Source organism: Erithacus rubecula (genome assembly GCF_903797595.1).
Source record: "Erithacus rubecula genome assembly, chromosome: 2".
In the NCBI taxonomy this organism is placed as follows: Eukaryota; Metazoa; Chordata; class Aves; order Passeriformes; family Muscicapidae; genus Erithacus; species Erithacus rubecula.
This window is the reverse complement of record NC_136685.1, coordinates 47,441,283-47,455,093: the sequence shown is the minus strand read 5'-3', so window position 1 is coordinate 47,455,093 and position 13,811 is coordinate 47,441,283. Positions and strand designations below refer to the sequence as shown.

Below are 13,811 nucleotides of genomic sequence, written 5' to 3'. Positions count from 1 at the left end.
CTGGGGCAGAGGTAATTTCTTTCTTAATAGTGGGTAGGGAACTACAGTTTGGACTTATACCAAACTATAGTCCCATGCTAACTACTGTACCATGTAGAAAATTAACTTTATTCCAGACAAGACCAGCACACTAATGCTCTGTAAGCTTTGGAGCAGGTAGCATGGAGTGGAATGTGGATACCTGTTTAATGGTAGGACTTTTTTAAGTTTTCAGGCTTGCTGCCTTTTCCTGTGAAAAGTTTGTTCATAGGTCCAGTTTAGATGAGTCTCCTGCAGATAACTGAGTAACAATAGTGATCATACGGAAGTTCTGGATGTGAACATTAATAGATTAGCTCTGTAATATACTCAGCAATATATGTGCTGAATCAGGGATGTGTATGCAATAGGAAGCTGGAGCTGGGGCTTCCCCCATCCATGAAATAACATCTGCCTTATTTGTACATAATGTTAATATGCATATTTATGGCAATAAATTTACTGTACAATATATATTTGTTGGTGCACACTGTTCCTGTATTTCGCTTGGGAAAGTGAGGAAGTTTGTTTGGCTCCAACGTGATGTATGAAAACCTGCTTCTGGTCCCCTCCTTTCCCAGCACTTCTCATGTTTTCAGCGCTACCTTCTGGAAAATCCAACAGAAGTGTGCTCTTGTTGGTCACTCCCCTTCCCAGGACCCTGTGGGGAAAGTACATCATCCTGTACAGAGCCACAAGAGAAGGTCCTGTAAGAAGTTTTTGCTGCATGTGCAGAGGTGAGGACAGGCTATGGACTGATGATTGCACTGGCAAGTAACAAGTGGTCTGTCAAATACAGCTGGAGGCTCCCACACTGCTCACTTGACCTGTGCATAAGTGGTAAATCCTCTTACTGAGGCTGTAATGCATCTTGGGTTTGTGCAGCTGGACTTCTGCTGGTGTATGTGCTGGTGCTGAGGGTTTCCTGGACAGAGTTATCATAACCCTGGGTAATGGCCCTTTGTTTTTCAGTTGTTTTGGCAGCTGCTGCTTTTGATATGCAGGATAACAGAAGGCTTCTGGCTTTTAAGGTGCTGCAGTAAACCACAGGTGGTCTGAAAAATAATTATGTTTTCGTATTTGACCTTCATTTATCCCCATCTTGGGTACTGCAAGCTGCTTTTCAGGGATATCTTTGTTTCCATTTACAGCATCTGTGCTTTTCTCTCCACAGGTAATTTGCTGTGTGCTGTCAACTCAAAACTGGCATTTTGGTTTGCCTTCCTGCTGTCATTTCCCATGAAGTATATGTTATAGAGAAATCCCATTTTAAAAAATTGATTTCTGCTGTCCCCTTTTTGCAGAAATTATGTTCCTTGAATACTGCAAATAATTTGTAGATCTTTGAATAACAATCAGCTGTAGCAATGAGAAACTACAGTTGCTGCTGATGCATTCTTGGGTTTGAGGCTGTGGATGCTTTCTTCACTGAATGGCAGGTAGATAGATACTTGTGCACAGCTCTTAGGATTGCTTTCTGATACAGTTGGGTTGGTAACACATTATCTAGCTGTCGGATATTTCAGCCTCTGCAGTCTTTGCATACTTGTATTCAGGTAGACTGGAGTGTCTACATTATCATTGCAAAATCCACTGGGTGAAATCTGACAAGGAGGAACCTCACAGAGGTTCACATCAGCTTCACAAGGATAAATGCAAGCACTAGAACCAAGACAATGAGCAGAAAGTTGAGTAGCAGGTTGAGACCTCTGTTGTTGGCAAGATCCATAATGTTCATCAGTCTGCCCTCTTGTGCCTGCAGCAGGTTCTTAATTGTAGCTTAGGGGGTTGCTCCTTCGGTACTAAGCTGTGTAGGTTCACATGAATTCCATTCCACAGCTCTTCCCCTAGTTTTTAGTTTCTGCCATTTAAGAAAAAAATATATGCTTACAATATCTAGTTATTTGGCTGATTTTTTTCCTGGAAAATCATTCTTGATGCTCCTACAAGCCTTTTTTTTTCTCAAATACCTTAAAAATAAAATGAAATAAAATTAAGGTTAATGATAATTTTCATTCCAGTACCGAAGAATTTCCGAAGAACTAATAATTGGAGGAAGGTCTTGTTTGGCACAGTTTGGCACTTCATTGACTTTTTAAATGTGTATGGTACTTTCCAGGCCCATTGAATTTTCAAAGGCCTGAATGTTCTTAAGACTAAAATATTTATAAAATACCTCTATAGGTGAAACACCCCACTGCCCCCTGCTTTCTTATCTGGGCAAAATGTCTGTTAATAGAATTATTTCCTGCCCTTCTAGGGTTTGGCATCGTGCAGTGCAGTCGTGTTTAGCTGGCAATGTGCTGTGTAAGGTCCACTGCACTCTTGCAAATGCCTTACAAAGAATCTGGATTGAGCTGGCAGAGGATGTGTCCTTAGTGCTTTTAATAGCACTTATGCAATTACTTATTTTAAGATAGCATTAGTAACTTAACAATTGGGTTTTATTAATAGAAATATATGTACATAAATGAAAGGAACAGATAAACCCACTCAGCCCTAACACTGCCAACAGTTGCCAAAACTTCCTTTTAATAATCAGCGACATTTTTAGGGAAGATCACAAGAGGGCAGTGTTTTATAGTTTTAAATTTTATACAAAGGTGTACCTTCTGGCATTATTCTAACTTAAAAGAAAAGAAAATAAGCTTATAAAGCAATCAATAAGATATTACTACAGTAAATATAGGGCCTGTGTTAATTAATTTAAATTACCAAGGTTCTTATTGAGATGAGCATCAGTTTTTAAAGGAAACATTTAAATAAATTTGTTCAGGGTTTTTGTTTGTTTTTTTTTTTTTTTCTTCCACTCCACTTTTTATCATGGAGGTCAAAGCTAAAAGGATTACATTTCTTGTTAAATAAGACATCTCTTGATCTTGCAGGATTTCACAAAAAAAATTCTAATTGTATTCTGCTAGGCACTATTCATTAATAGCCATACAGATACAGGTATCTGATCTGTAATCTATAGTGTATTGATATGCTTCTAAATATATAAGGAAACACTCCTTAAATGAAGGTGTTCAATTACTCTGCCCTAATTTTGGCAGAGAAGACATAGATAAAGTATGTTTCAGCATGCATTAAAAAGTGTGTACATTTTTTTATGATTATTGTTCTGTGTGTATCCCAGAATGGATAAGGTTGGAGGGGTCTACCATTTGCCTGCTCGAGCAGGGTCACTCTAAAGCATGTGGCACAGGATTGTGTCCAGGTGGTGTCTGAACATCTCCAGTGAGAGAGACTCCACAGCCTCTCTGGGCAACCTGTTCCAGTGCATGGGCACCTGCACAGTGAAGAAATTCTTCCTCATATTCAGGTGGAACTTCTGCCAATTGCCTCTTGTCCTGTTGCTTGGCACCACCCAGCAGAGCCTGGCTCCACACTCTTGACATCCCCTTCAGATATTGACAGACATGATAAGGTCCCCTCTCAATCACTTGTTGAGTCCTCGAACTTTCCTCTTAACAGAAATACTCCAGTGCCTTATTGATCTTTGTCATCCTTGGCTGGACCAGCCACAGGAACTCCATCTCTCTCTTGTACTGAGGAGCCCAGAACTGGACACAGCACCACAGCTTCTCTAGGGTGGAGTAGGAGGGGCAGGACCATCTCCCTTGACATGCTGGAAATGCTCTTCTTAATGCATGCCAGGATACCACTGGCCTAGCTGTACTATTGGCCATTGGTGTAGTTGCATCAAAACTTGCATAAATATTCTTTATGCAGAGGGGTGACAAACATTTTGTACATGTTGTGTGAATAATTTTGGTTAAGGATGTTTTATTCTTGTCTGTCCACTGAGTGGTTCAGTTCTATCAGGAAGGGAACTTATTGCTAAATTGATGCAGAACAGTTATTCAAGAAATCCTAGTATATGATGCCTTCTAAAACACCTTACTGACTAGTCTTGGTCAGAGCCAAGTTTCAATTTTTAAATGGGTCATGTTTTCACATAGAGAATAATATCAATTATTGAATCAATTATTGTATCATTTCTTGTTAAGGAGTTGGCTGAGGAAACACATCTTTAAAACCAGATTATTTTGGTTCCTGATTCAGCTCCTTCCCAGTATAAAACTGTCATGGAAGTTGGCAATTTATTTTTTTTTTGAAGGAAGATTAATTCCAGATTGTTGCCTGTTTAGCTGTATTTATTCACTATTAGTGTGCAAGATAACCTTAGGAAAAAGATTTATGCTTGGGTGAAGTGGATCAGAGAACTGAAAACTTAATCCAAGCTATGGGATGTACATGTTTGCAATTTTTATTATGGTTCATAAAGGTGGTGAATTTTTTGATTATACTTGCAGAAAATTCATTATGAATAGTTACAAGCACTAGCTACTGAGTGGGAATCAGGTACATGCAAATGACCTGGACATCAAAGTATAGTCAAGATTACTCTTGAAAACCAAAACAGAATAAACAGAGATTTAGAGAATTAGAAATCTGTGTGATGATTAGCTTCTTTTCACATAACTTTAATAAGTAAGGATGCTTCTTTCTAAATAAATTTGATACATTTTATGTATTAATATTTTTCAAGCAGTCCTTTTATTAAATCAAAATACTGTAGATATTATTTTTAAAGCTTATATAAGTCTACAAAGATGACTATATTATGTACAAAACGGTTTTTTTAAATGTTTGGGTTCAGTTGACAAATGGTGATATAGAGAATAGTAACAGATTTTTTGATCAACAGAAGCCTAAGACACAAATGAACCATACAGTATATGCAATATATCTGCATTGCTGTGAAATAGCAGTAGGGCTTCCAGTTTATTGATAACTTGGTTTTGTTCTTGGTTGGTTATTGTTTAAAATAAGTTATGAGGTTTTGGGGTCGTAAGAGGAAGTTGGAGGGTTTGTTTTTACCGGGTTACATTTTTTAGCAATGCTTTACTCTGACTCCTCTATCTTATTGGCTTGTGAAACCTATAACCCAAACATGTCCTCAAAATGTAGTGCTGATGCTTTACTCCTAATGCTTTTTTTCAGCAAGTGTTCAGTACTGTAAAACCATTGTCTATTTCCAGTGAAGTCTCTTCAAACACATCCAAAGCAAGCGAAAACTAGAAACTCTATCCATCATAAAAATACAGATTTGAAAAGAGAAGAAAAGCAAGAAAGATTAAAAGGGGAAATATGATTGCTAGATATCACGTGTTTGTGAGAGTGGTCAGAATGCATGAAATGGAATTTGAGATTTACACAGTTCAAATGCAGCACCTTGAACTAAGCATAGCAGAAATTTTCCAGGGATGTGTTGAGGGCTGTGTACCTGTAAGCTCTTCTTCAGGCAGGCATGGTCCAAATTTGGAACCCTTCCAAGGGCTTAAAGATTATCAGAGAAACCTGAAAACACTTAGGCCCCCAAAAAGTGTTGGTGGTATTTATGTGACTAAAACACTGAATTTACCAGCTGCAGGCTGTTACTGATTAGAGCAGATAATCTCATTTACTGATACTTTACCCCATGTAGTAAAGACATCTCTTTATTGAGGCTGACAAATTGAGTCATGCACAACTTTGTAACTACAGGCTCTAGACGCTGTTCTGCACAGCAAAGGTGTTTTTAATACATGCAGCAGGCAGTAAGATAACAGAGCACTGGTTGGCACACTCTAGTCCAATGCTAGCCCCTGCCACATGGTGATCCTTGCACTGGGAGTTGCATGTGTAGGTCTCTCTTCCCCCTAGAGTGACTTTCCTGGAGGACAGGGCAGAGAAGTGCTGGAACTTCAGAGAAGCATCACAATGATACAGATCAGCAAGAGGCAAATTAAAATCAGGCAGAAATTCACAAAGAGCTCTTGGAGCCTTTGGCGTGCTTGCGGGTTGACCTCAATAGTTGAGGCTCTCCTGAGAGCGGAGCGGGTCATGTGTTGGACCTTCTCCATGGCAGCAAGAAAGCAGAGGGCACAAATCAGAGCTTTTAGGAGTGCAGGAGAGAAGAGCAGTGGTCAGGAACAGTGCAAGTGCCTAATATCTTCTCTTTGCTTTAGACAGCCTTTGTGGAGCTGGAAAGCAGGAAAGCAGAGAATTAGAAATGCAGAAGTGTTTTTATGAGTGCAAGTGGAGATTGTTTTAAAGTTCTAGAAAGAAAAAAAAAACAGATAAAACAGCAGATTGCTTTTATAAGCAGACTGTTTAGGTTAAAGCAGGATTTTAAAATTTTCGGGGTTTTAAGTTTAGATTTGTGCTATATTATGCTTCTCCTCTTGAAGGCTATTGAGCACCTGCTTCTTAGAAGTGTTGAGTAACTTTACTGTGGAAACTGTTTTCCCCAGATTATTGCTTGAGATCCTAAGCTCTCTATCTCCCAGAGTCTCTGAAAAGGCTGTGGCTGATTGCCTTTCTACACACACCCCTCTGCTTTATTTGTTGAAGCACATGTGAAGGCTTGATGATAAGAGTAGGGTCACAGACCTTTCAGCCAGGAGATCTGGATAGTCCTGCTGGCTGGTACTGACAGGGCAGATAATCTGATTCACGAGTACCTTTTTCTGGAAGGGAGAAAAATAAATATTCTTGAAGTTTGTCCATTCCAAGAAAAAGTTCTTTATGGTAGGCAATTAAAACCTAATGCATCACTTCTGTAGGGACATTTGGAAGCATAGGTCTCAACAGACAAGACAGAGTAAGGACTAAATCTTTTTTTATGCATGTAGGACAACGTGTTACAAACATGGATGCAAAGGCAGAGGACTGCTGTGAAGAACAAAACAAAACATTTGCACAACTTTATCTTTTAAGTGAGTGTTACGTTTTAAGTATTTTCCTCCTTTTTAGTGGCAGATAGAAGGACAGGGTGTCAGTTGTTTTGTTTTAAAACTCCAAATAAGTAGTTGCAAAAAACTACAAAAAAGTAAACCCTCCTGTACAAACCTTCCATGGCAAGAAGCTGGATTTGATAAATGCTTGTTTATCTCATGGTGAGTTGGATTCTGAATGTGGGTGCTGTCACAATGTGGAAACTTGGTTTTTAAAATAGTGATGATATATGCATGTGTCAGACTTTGTTCCAAAAGCTGCAATTATCCCTAAAATTTTTGTGAATTTTTATTGTATTAATATATTTCACAGAAGACCTTCCCTTGTCACCCCTTCATTTTTTTTTTCATGGAAACAAGTGAAATTACATATGCCATATAAAGAAAAACAATTGCTTAGATGTCTGTTTCCCAAATTGCATGATAGTCTGGACTGATCAGAGATATTTTGTTGCCCCTGAGTTTGTCTTTATATGTGGCTAAATTGGAAAAACCCTAAAAGGAAATGGAAGTGTCTTTTAGGCTCTTCCTTTTTTAATCCCTCCATGTAGGGCTGTGGAGTCAAACGGTACTGTATGAACAGAATGTGTGTGTTTTCAGTGGCAGTGTTGGTATTTTAGAGACTTTCAAAGCAATCAGATTGCACATGGTTATTTTAATGCCTTTAGAGGATTCCATATGATGACATCTCTGCCTCAAAATGAACTTCAGAATTTGTTATGATTTTTTGAGCTGTAGTTGATCTTAACTTTATTGTGAAAAAAACATACACCAGAACATGCTCTTGTAATGACTACAATTTTTTGTCTTTGACTTTTTACTGTACCTGTTTTCATCTATTTAAGCAGTTAAAATGCTTGCCAAGTATATTCTGCTTAGCTCTTTGCTAGTCACGATCTGTCCCAAGTGCAGTAAAAGTAAGACATACACAGGAATTCTAAAGTCTCTTGGCTGAATGCACATTCATTCTCCCAGCCCAATACAGGCTGGAGTGCATTAGACTGTTTATCTTCTTGCAGACAAGTCCCAGTAGATGAACCACAAATGGATTTACATGGATAGAGAGGAGTTTGTATAACCAGCTTCTGTGACAGACACTGCCCAGAGTACAGCATTTCCTCTGGGTGACTTCATCGTAGCATTTTATGTCATTTTTTTCAGCAACTCTTGGTCTTTGGGCTGAGTGTGACCTGCTGTAGCAACATTTATCTTTCCTGATTATTTTTTTTTTCCTTGGGGCCCACAGAAGGATTGGAGCAGCACCAATGTGTATCTGTGTACATGCAGAATAAACGTACATTCCATTTCATCTGCACTGCATTAGGTGTATCTGCACTCTGCTGGCACCTGCACTGTTGTGTTGTTGCATCTGTTTCCCTTGCATGACTCAAGGGGTGAGGGCCTGGGCCTCTGAAGTGCATCCATAAAAAGCAATATTATCTGATTGGGCATCACAGATGCAAGGCCAAAATAGATATTTGGCCATATGTGACCAGAAGGAGATACTGAAGGATTTTCAAAAATGGAAGGCAGCGTAAGTTCAAATCTCTGTGCCTCATACAGCTAGAAAACATTGCAGAGAATGGATAAGGAGAGAACAAAATTGATTGGTTTTTCTTGATTGAATAGTTTATGTGGGTTTGGAAGTCTTTGAAACATCTGTGTGTTGTTTAACCTCCTACACCTATCTGTGGGATAAGTTTTCTTTTCTTGTGAGCAGACGGTTCTGTGTGTGTATTTCAACAAGTTTGTCGTTAAAAGTTTTCAAGTTCAACTAATATATACATACCTTGCCTGTTAATCCTCCATGGCTCTGTCACCCACCTAAAGTGTGCAGAAAGAGAAACAGATTCAGTAATGCAGCTGCATATGGGTGGCTATCAAGGTCAAAATGGACAGCTTGGAAAATAATTACACAGAAACAAAGACTGATCGTTGTCACAAATTGCTCTTTGCTGTTCAGTCCCTGGTGTTTTAGGCCAATATAAAGAAGAATTGTGCAATCACACACCACTTCTTGAAACAAAAAGGGCAAATTATATTTGATGTTTTTTAAGTCACAAAGTGTGACTTGTGTGACAAGACTGAGCATCACACAAGAGAAACAGTTGGCTGCATTGCTGTGCAGTTTTGGTTTTTCAGTCCTGTTAATGGATGTACAAGGCTTGTCTTAGGCACAGGATGAATCTGCAGGTGGCTGACCCTGTACGTTACTATGTAGGGAATCCCCTATACTCCATGCTTTAGAATGAGTCACTGATCACAATTATTGCTTCCCACTTTGCTGGCATGTGACTGTTTCCCTGATTTGTATTAGGTTATTTTAGTCTTTGTTCCTGGGTGCCCTTCACAATGAGAGGGGGTATGTGACCAAAGTGCAAACTGTGGGCTATGCTCATTCCTGGTGCAACTGCATTGACTCCTTTGAAGTCACGCAGGATAAATTTGGCTCCCTTGGAAATGCCACAGCCTGTTTCCTGTCATATGTTCACTAAATGCAGCAGTGATATCAGTGGAATAGAAGAGGTTTGACTTACTTGAATTCTTTCAGTTCCACGTGACCAAGTGGAGCCCTAAGGGGTTGTTAAAGTTATGTTGCATAAGTCTATTGCATAGATTTGTACAATGAAATATCCTAAAACCCCAGTAATTGATTTCTATCCATTGGAAAAAAAAAAAAAAAGTCTTGCTAACCATAAACATAGTGATGGAAAAGGTACTATATAGTTATGTTGATTGAAGATTTAGGCACTGGCTTGTGGCATATAATGTCATTTTTCAATCATATGGAGGAAACATTTCCTTGGGATGGGGCAAAAAGCAACAATTCAGCTTATAGTTTGAGAAGTGCTGGTGACAGGAAAAACAATGCATTTTATCTTTTGTCTGTTTTGTGCTGAAGTATCAAGTGTTTCAGACAGCATATGCGAAGACTCACTTCAGATTCTTTTTCCTCCCCCTTACAAATTATTTTGTTTCTACAATCTTCCTTCTGAGTAGCTTTGGTGTTCTTAGTGTTCTCAGACACAAGATCAACACTAAGAGCCTCTACTTGTATTTCAAGTCCATGAGAATGTGAATGGTGTAGGTGATAAGAAATTATGCTGATGAATAGTTGGACACACTAGTCATTTTGGGTTTTGAAATGTATCCATGTATCTTGTGGGTAACTGGGACTTGTATGTGTGCTGGTCCATTAGAGTAGCCTGGGAGCCAGTGCTTTGGGCTGGTTTTCAAGTTGGTTAAATTCCCTGTAGCTGTTGCAGCACCATGCAATGGGACCTTGGGCCAGTTCTTCAGTCTCCATACTCATGAGTTCCCTTCATCAAAATAAGACATAAAATAACTGTATACCAATTGAAATCTGTTGATGTGATCTGCCTTTTACATAGTAAATTTCTTTTAGGAAATGAACTCCATCCTCTGCTGCATTCATTGATTACCTAACAAGTTGATTCATGTCGAGTTTTAGCTATGGTGGTTCATAATGTCCCTTAAATAGGAAATGGTCTAAATGCAATTTGAATTAAAGTAAATGTTGCAATACATCTAGCATGTATAAAAGGTAGAAGTGGAAGGGGATGCTACAAGTTTATTTTTTTAACATTCTAGCAGCTCAGGGAACAATGGTATGGCATTGATTGAGAAGGATATAATAGATAAATTCAACTTATGAGAAGTTACTTGCTGCCAGGAAAGTCCTGTTAAACCTTTTTTCAATCTCCAGAAAGCAAAAGAAATCTCCACTTCTAAAGTGTCGTGTAGTTTTAGGGAACAGAATTTTACATCCCAATAAAATTTCTTATTTCTCCAGCTGGGGTACTTTTCTATTCCTAAATCAAATTATTCTTAAAGCAAACAAAAATTTGTTGTTGTAGTTCTGTACATGTATCCATACATTTTTGTTTGCTGATGGTCTGAAAAAGCAGCGAAAATCACCTTCACACTACTAGTTAAAAACTAATAATTTCAATGATTTTCCTGTTGTACAATGGAGTCATTATATTCTTAACTTCCTCAGAGGATGAGAAATAAATGCAGCTTTTAAAAATAAAAATGTGGCAATACATAAATCTGAATCTCTCTTAAATAACAATCACTTTGTCATCTTGACAAATGAATAGCAAAAAAAAAAAAAAAAAAAAAAAAAACCAGGATATTGCCTGCTGTAAATTAAATGCCTAATTTCACATTGATTTGTAACACTTATCACCTGTCCTGTAGTACATGCCTCCGTTATGACTGTAGGTTGTTTCTCAGGGTTTGGATGTCTGTGACATGGGATATTATAAGTGTGAAATTTTAAAATTTAATTTAATAGCTGAACCACTCTCTCATCTACATTAAATTACTGAACTCTAACAGGATAAAATTGAGATAATGGGGCAGCTAACCTGCTGTAGCTATGGGCTGCATTCCAGCTTCCATGGAAAAACTGCCTACAGCAGTGTCTATGTGTATGTTCAATCTATGTATGTGTGCGTAAAGTCTGTATTTTTAAAGGTCTGGATATGCAATATTTGTGGTAAAAGAGAAAGATTCTCTGGGTGGTAGAATAAACCTTAACTCCTGTGTTCACTTGAAAATACATTCTATGTATAACTTCAGGCTGAAAAAAAAATCTGTCTCGGAATCTTGCTCTTTGTAGGCACTGGGAGGTCTGAAGTGCTGCTTCTGCCTACTGAAAACAGCTGCTAGAGAGCTCTGTAACAGATTGTTTGCCTTAGGAGTAACAGCATGTCCAGACACTTCTCTCACTTGAATATTCAAAACTGGCACAAGGCTGCTGAGCACAAAACCAAGCGCGTGAATGTGTCTTTGCCTGATGCCTACCAGTCACTAATAGGAAAAGGAATTAGGTGTATCTGTTCACTAACATGGAAAATGCACCTCACAAAATTAAAAGTCTATATTAGGTTTGTCACTTCTGTAACCAGAACCATATGTAGACATAAGTACTAAGGTGTGAATTGATGAAAGGGGGAAACATGATTGTAAGGAGCATAGGTACCTTAGAGACATACATATTCATGAGTCACATTTCCTTCTAAAAATATTTGTATATGTAAATATTGAATGTTCTCTGTGTGACATGTTTCTCTGAGATGCACCCTTTTCTCAGTGATTTTAAAGCTGGGATTGTATTTCTTTGTGCAACATGTCTGTGCTTTCCTTAGAAACAAATGGGTTATTTTCTGCATTTGAAATTCAGTTCATGATGTTACAAATCCTAGCTGAATTATTTCTCTGTTATTATAGAAGCAATCTAGGACAAGTGTATTAGTTACATTGAACAACAGGAGAAAATAAACTATTAATGGATGTCAGAGCAGAAACACTACATGGATTCTGTAGCTTGAACTGCACTCAGAGTAACATGGTATAATTTCAGTTCTAGTACTGCTACAAATCACTTAAATTTTTTAATTAAGGGTAACTTTTCATCATACAGAAAACAAAATGGTTTGCCCTCTCAATGTGTTAGATCAGAAAAATGTTTCACAGAGTTAATGGTGAAGAGCTTCTTTACCCTTGCTGGTCATTGAATAGGCAGCTTTGGTAAAAAGAATGCCTCTACGAAACTTTAAGAGAATTATTTTCTTTGTAAATTTTGGTTTAAAAACAAAACCAAACAGACAAAGAAAATAACAGTCAAAAGTATTAAATTTAAAAGGAAAGACAAAGGTGTGGAAACATGATGAAACCTCCTCACCTTGTGCAATACCATCTGTATAAATCATTTACCTAAGGACAACTGGTGTCCCATGAGTATATAGGAAATTATATTGCCATTACTGTTGCTGAAAGACTCCCCGCTCAGCAGTATGTCTTTGACTCAGAGCTATAATGCCTATATTTCCATATTTTTGATAAACAGTTAAAACCAGCTGTTAATTTCAGTAGAGGAGTTTTTTGCAGAAAAGTGCAGCTACAGCATGCCTTCCTGCAAGAATTAAGAGATTACAAAGAAGAGAGGTTCCTTACCCTGATATGACTTAGTGAAGAACAGAGGAGCTTGCTCGGGGCTGTGGGATGTGCCTCTAGATCTCTGGCAGCTTGTCCGAGTCTATGACCAAGTTGTGGAAACAATTGAAGTAGGCTGAGGGGAAAAAATAACAAAAGTTTCAGAGGCAGGACTCACGGTGTCACTCAGCAGCTCACAAGTTGATTGGTCCCATTTGCCTTCTGACACAGGCAGTGGCTCCTCTAAACTTGCTCCCAGCAGTAATGTATTAAACATGGGCAGCACCTTTCCTTTTGTGAAAGGAGCTGCATGGCAGGGAGACCACCTGCTCAATCACAGGATGAAGGAATCTGGGAAGCTGCATGCTTCAGTGGGGTAGCAAAGGGAGCTGCTCCCTGACACGCTGCCTTTTTTTAAACTGGAACTTAACCGGGAACTCACTCAGGGAGCTGCTTTGGATGTGTTGCTTTTGCTACAGCAATGTTTCTTCTTCATAAAAAAACCTAAATAGTGAGGGCTGACACATTTCTTGTGGGTGTTTGACTTAGAATGATTTTTTTCTTTGTCCAAGGTTTTTTGAACTACACTTTCAATATGTATAGTTTGGCTAATTCTGTTACATAGCTGGTATTCCGTTCATGGTGTATGATGAATGCTTCCCAATATCATCTTTCTTCTCACGGTGCTTAAACTGAAATAACTTTCCTGTATTTCAAGTCTCTTCCAGTCTTTAATGGGGGGAGGGGGGGGTACAGGATTTCTTTTTTCCAAATCTGACATATGTAAGTTTATCTCTGAAATTTATCATTACTATATATTTTAAAGTATTTAACTTTCCTTTAGAACACACTTCCACATTTTTTCTTCCCCTCCCATTTGCTGTGGCTGGAAACTATTTAAGTGAATTTTTGAGAGCCTTTTCTCTCTGTTTTGATAGGAGTAGCAGCTTGATGCTGCTTTACAGGTTATCTTATGTATACTTTCCTGTTTTGAGAAGTGATTACCTAGTGCATGTACAGAGTAGGTTTTGTGCATTGGGGAAGTGA

The 13,811-nt window shown here is 38.4% G+C and overlaps 2 protein-coding genes across 4 annotated transcripts in view; one reads left to right on the top strand and one right to left on the bottom strand.

Moving 5' to 3' along the window:
- Positions 1 to 13,811, top strand: part of CEP85L (centrosomal protein 85L) — a 131,822-nt gene that overhangs the window by 79,038 nt on the left and 38,973 nt on the right. The gene's annotated exons all lie outside the window — the stretch shown is intronic.
- On the bottom strand, positions 5,505 to 8,722 carry PLN (phospholamban). 2 transcript variants are annotated; one of them, XM_079299318.1, is made up of 3 exons: positions 8,590 to 8,719; positions 6,457 to 6,533; positions 5,505 to 6,047 (listed from the first exon to the last, which is right to left on the bottom strand). In XM_079299318.1, exon 3 carries the CDS (start codon positions 5,925 to 5,927, stop codon positions 5,769 to 5,771), a length of 159 nt encoding a protein of 52 aa, XP_079155444.1. In that variant the 5' UTR covers positions 5,928 to 6,047; positions 6,457 to 6,533; positions 8,590 to 8,719; the 3' UTR covers positions 5,505 to 5,768. The 2 variants fall into 2 exon arrangements, with proteins under 2 accessions (XP_079155444.1, XP_079155443.1); XM_079299317.1 differs by lacking the exon at positions 6,457 to 6,533 and having other exon boundaries at positions 8,590 to 8,722.

Bases quoted from the DNA above. Each gene is read 5' to 3' on its own strand.
- PLN (XM_079299317.1), bottom strand. From the start codon at position 5,927: ATGGAGAAGGTCCAACACATGACCCGCTCCGCTCTCAGGAGAGCCTCA.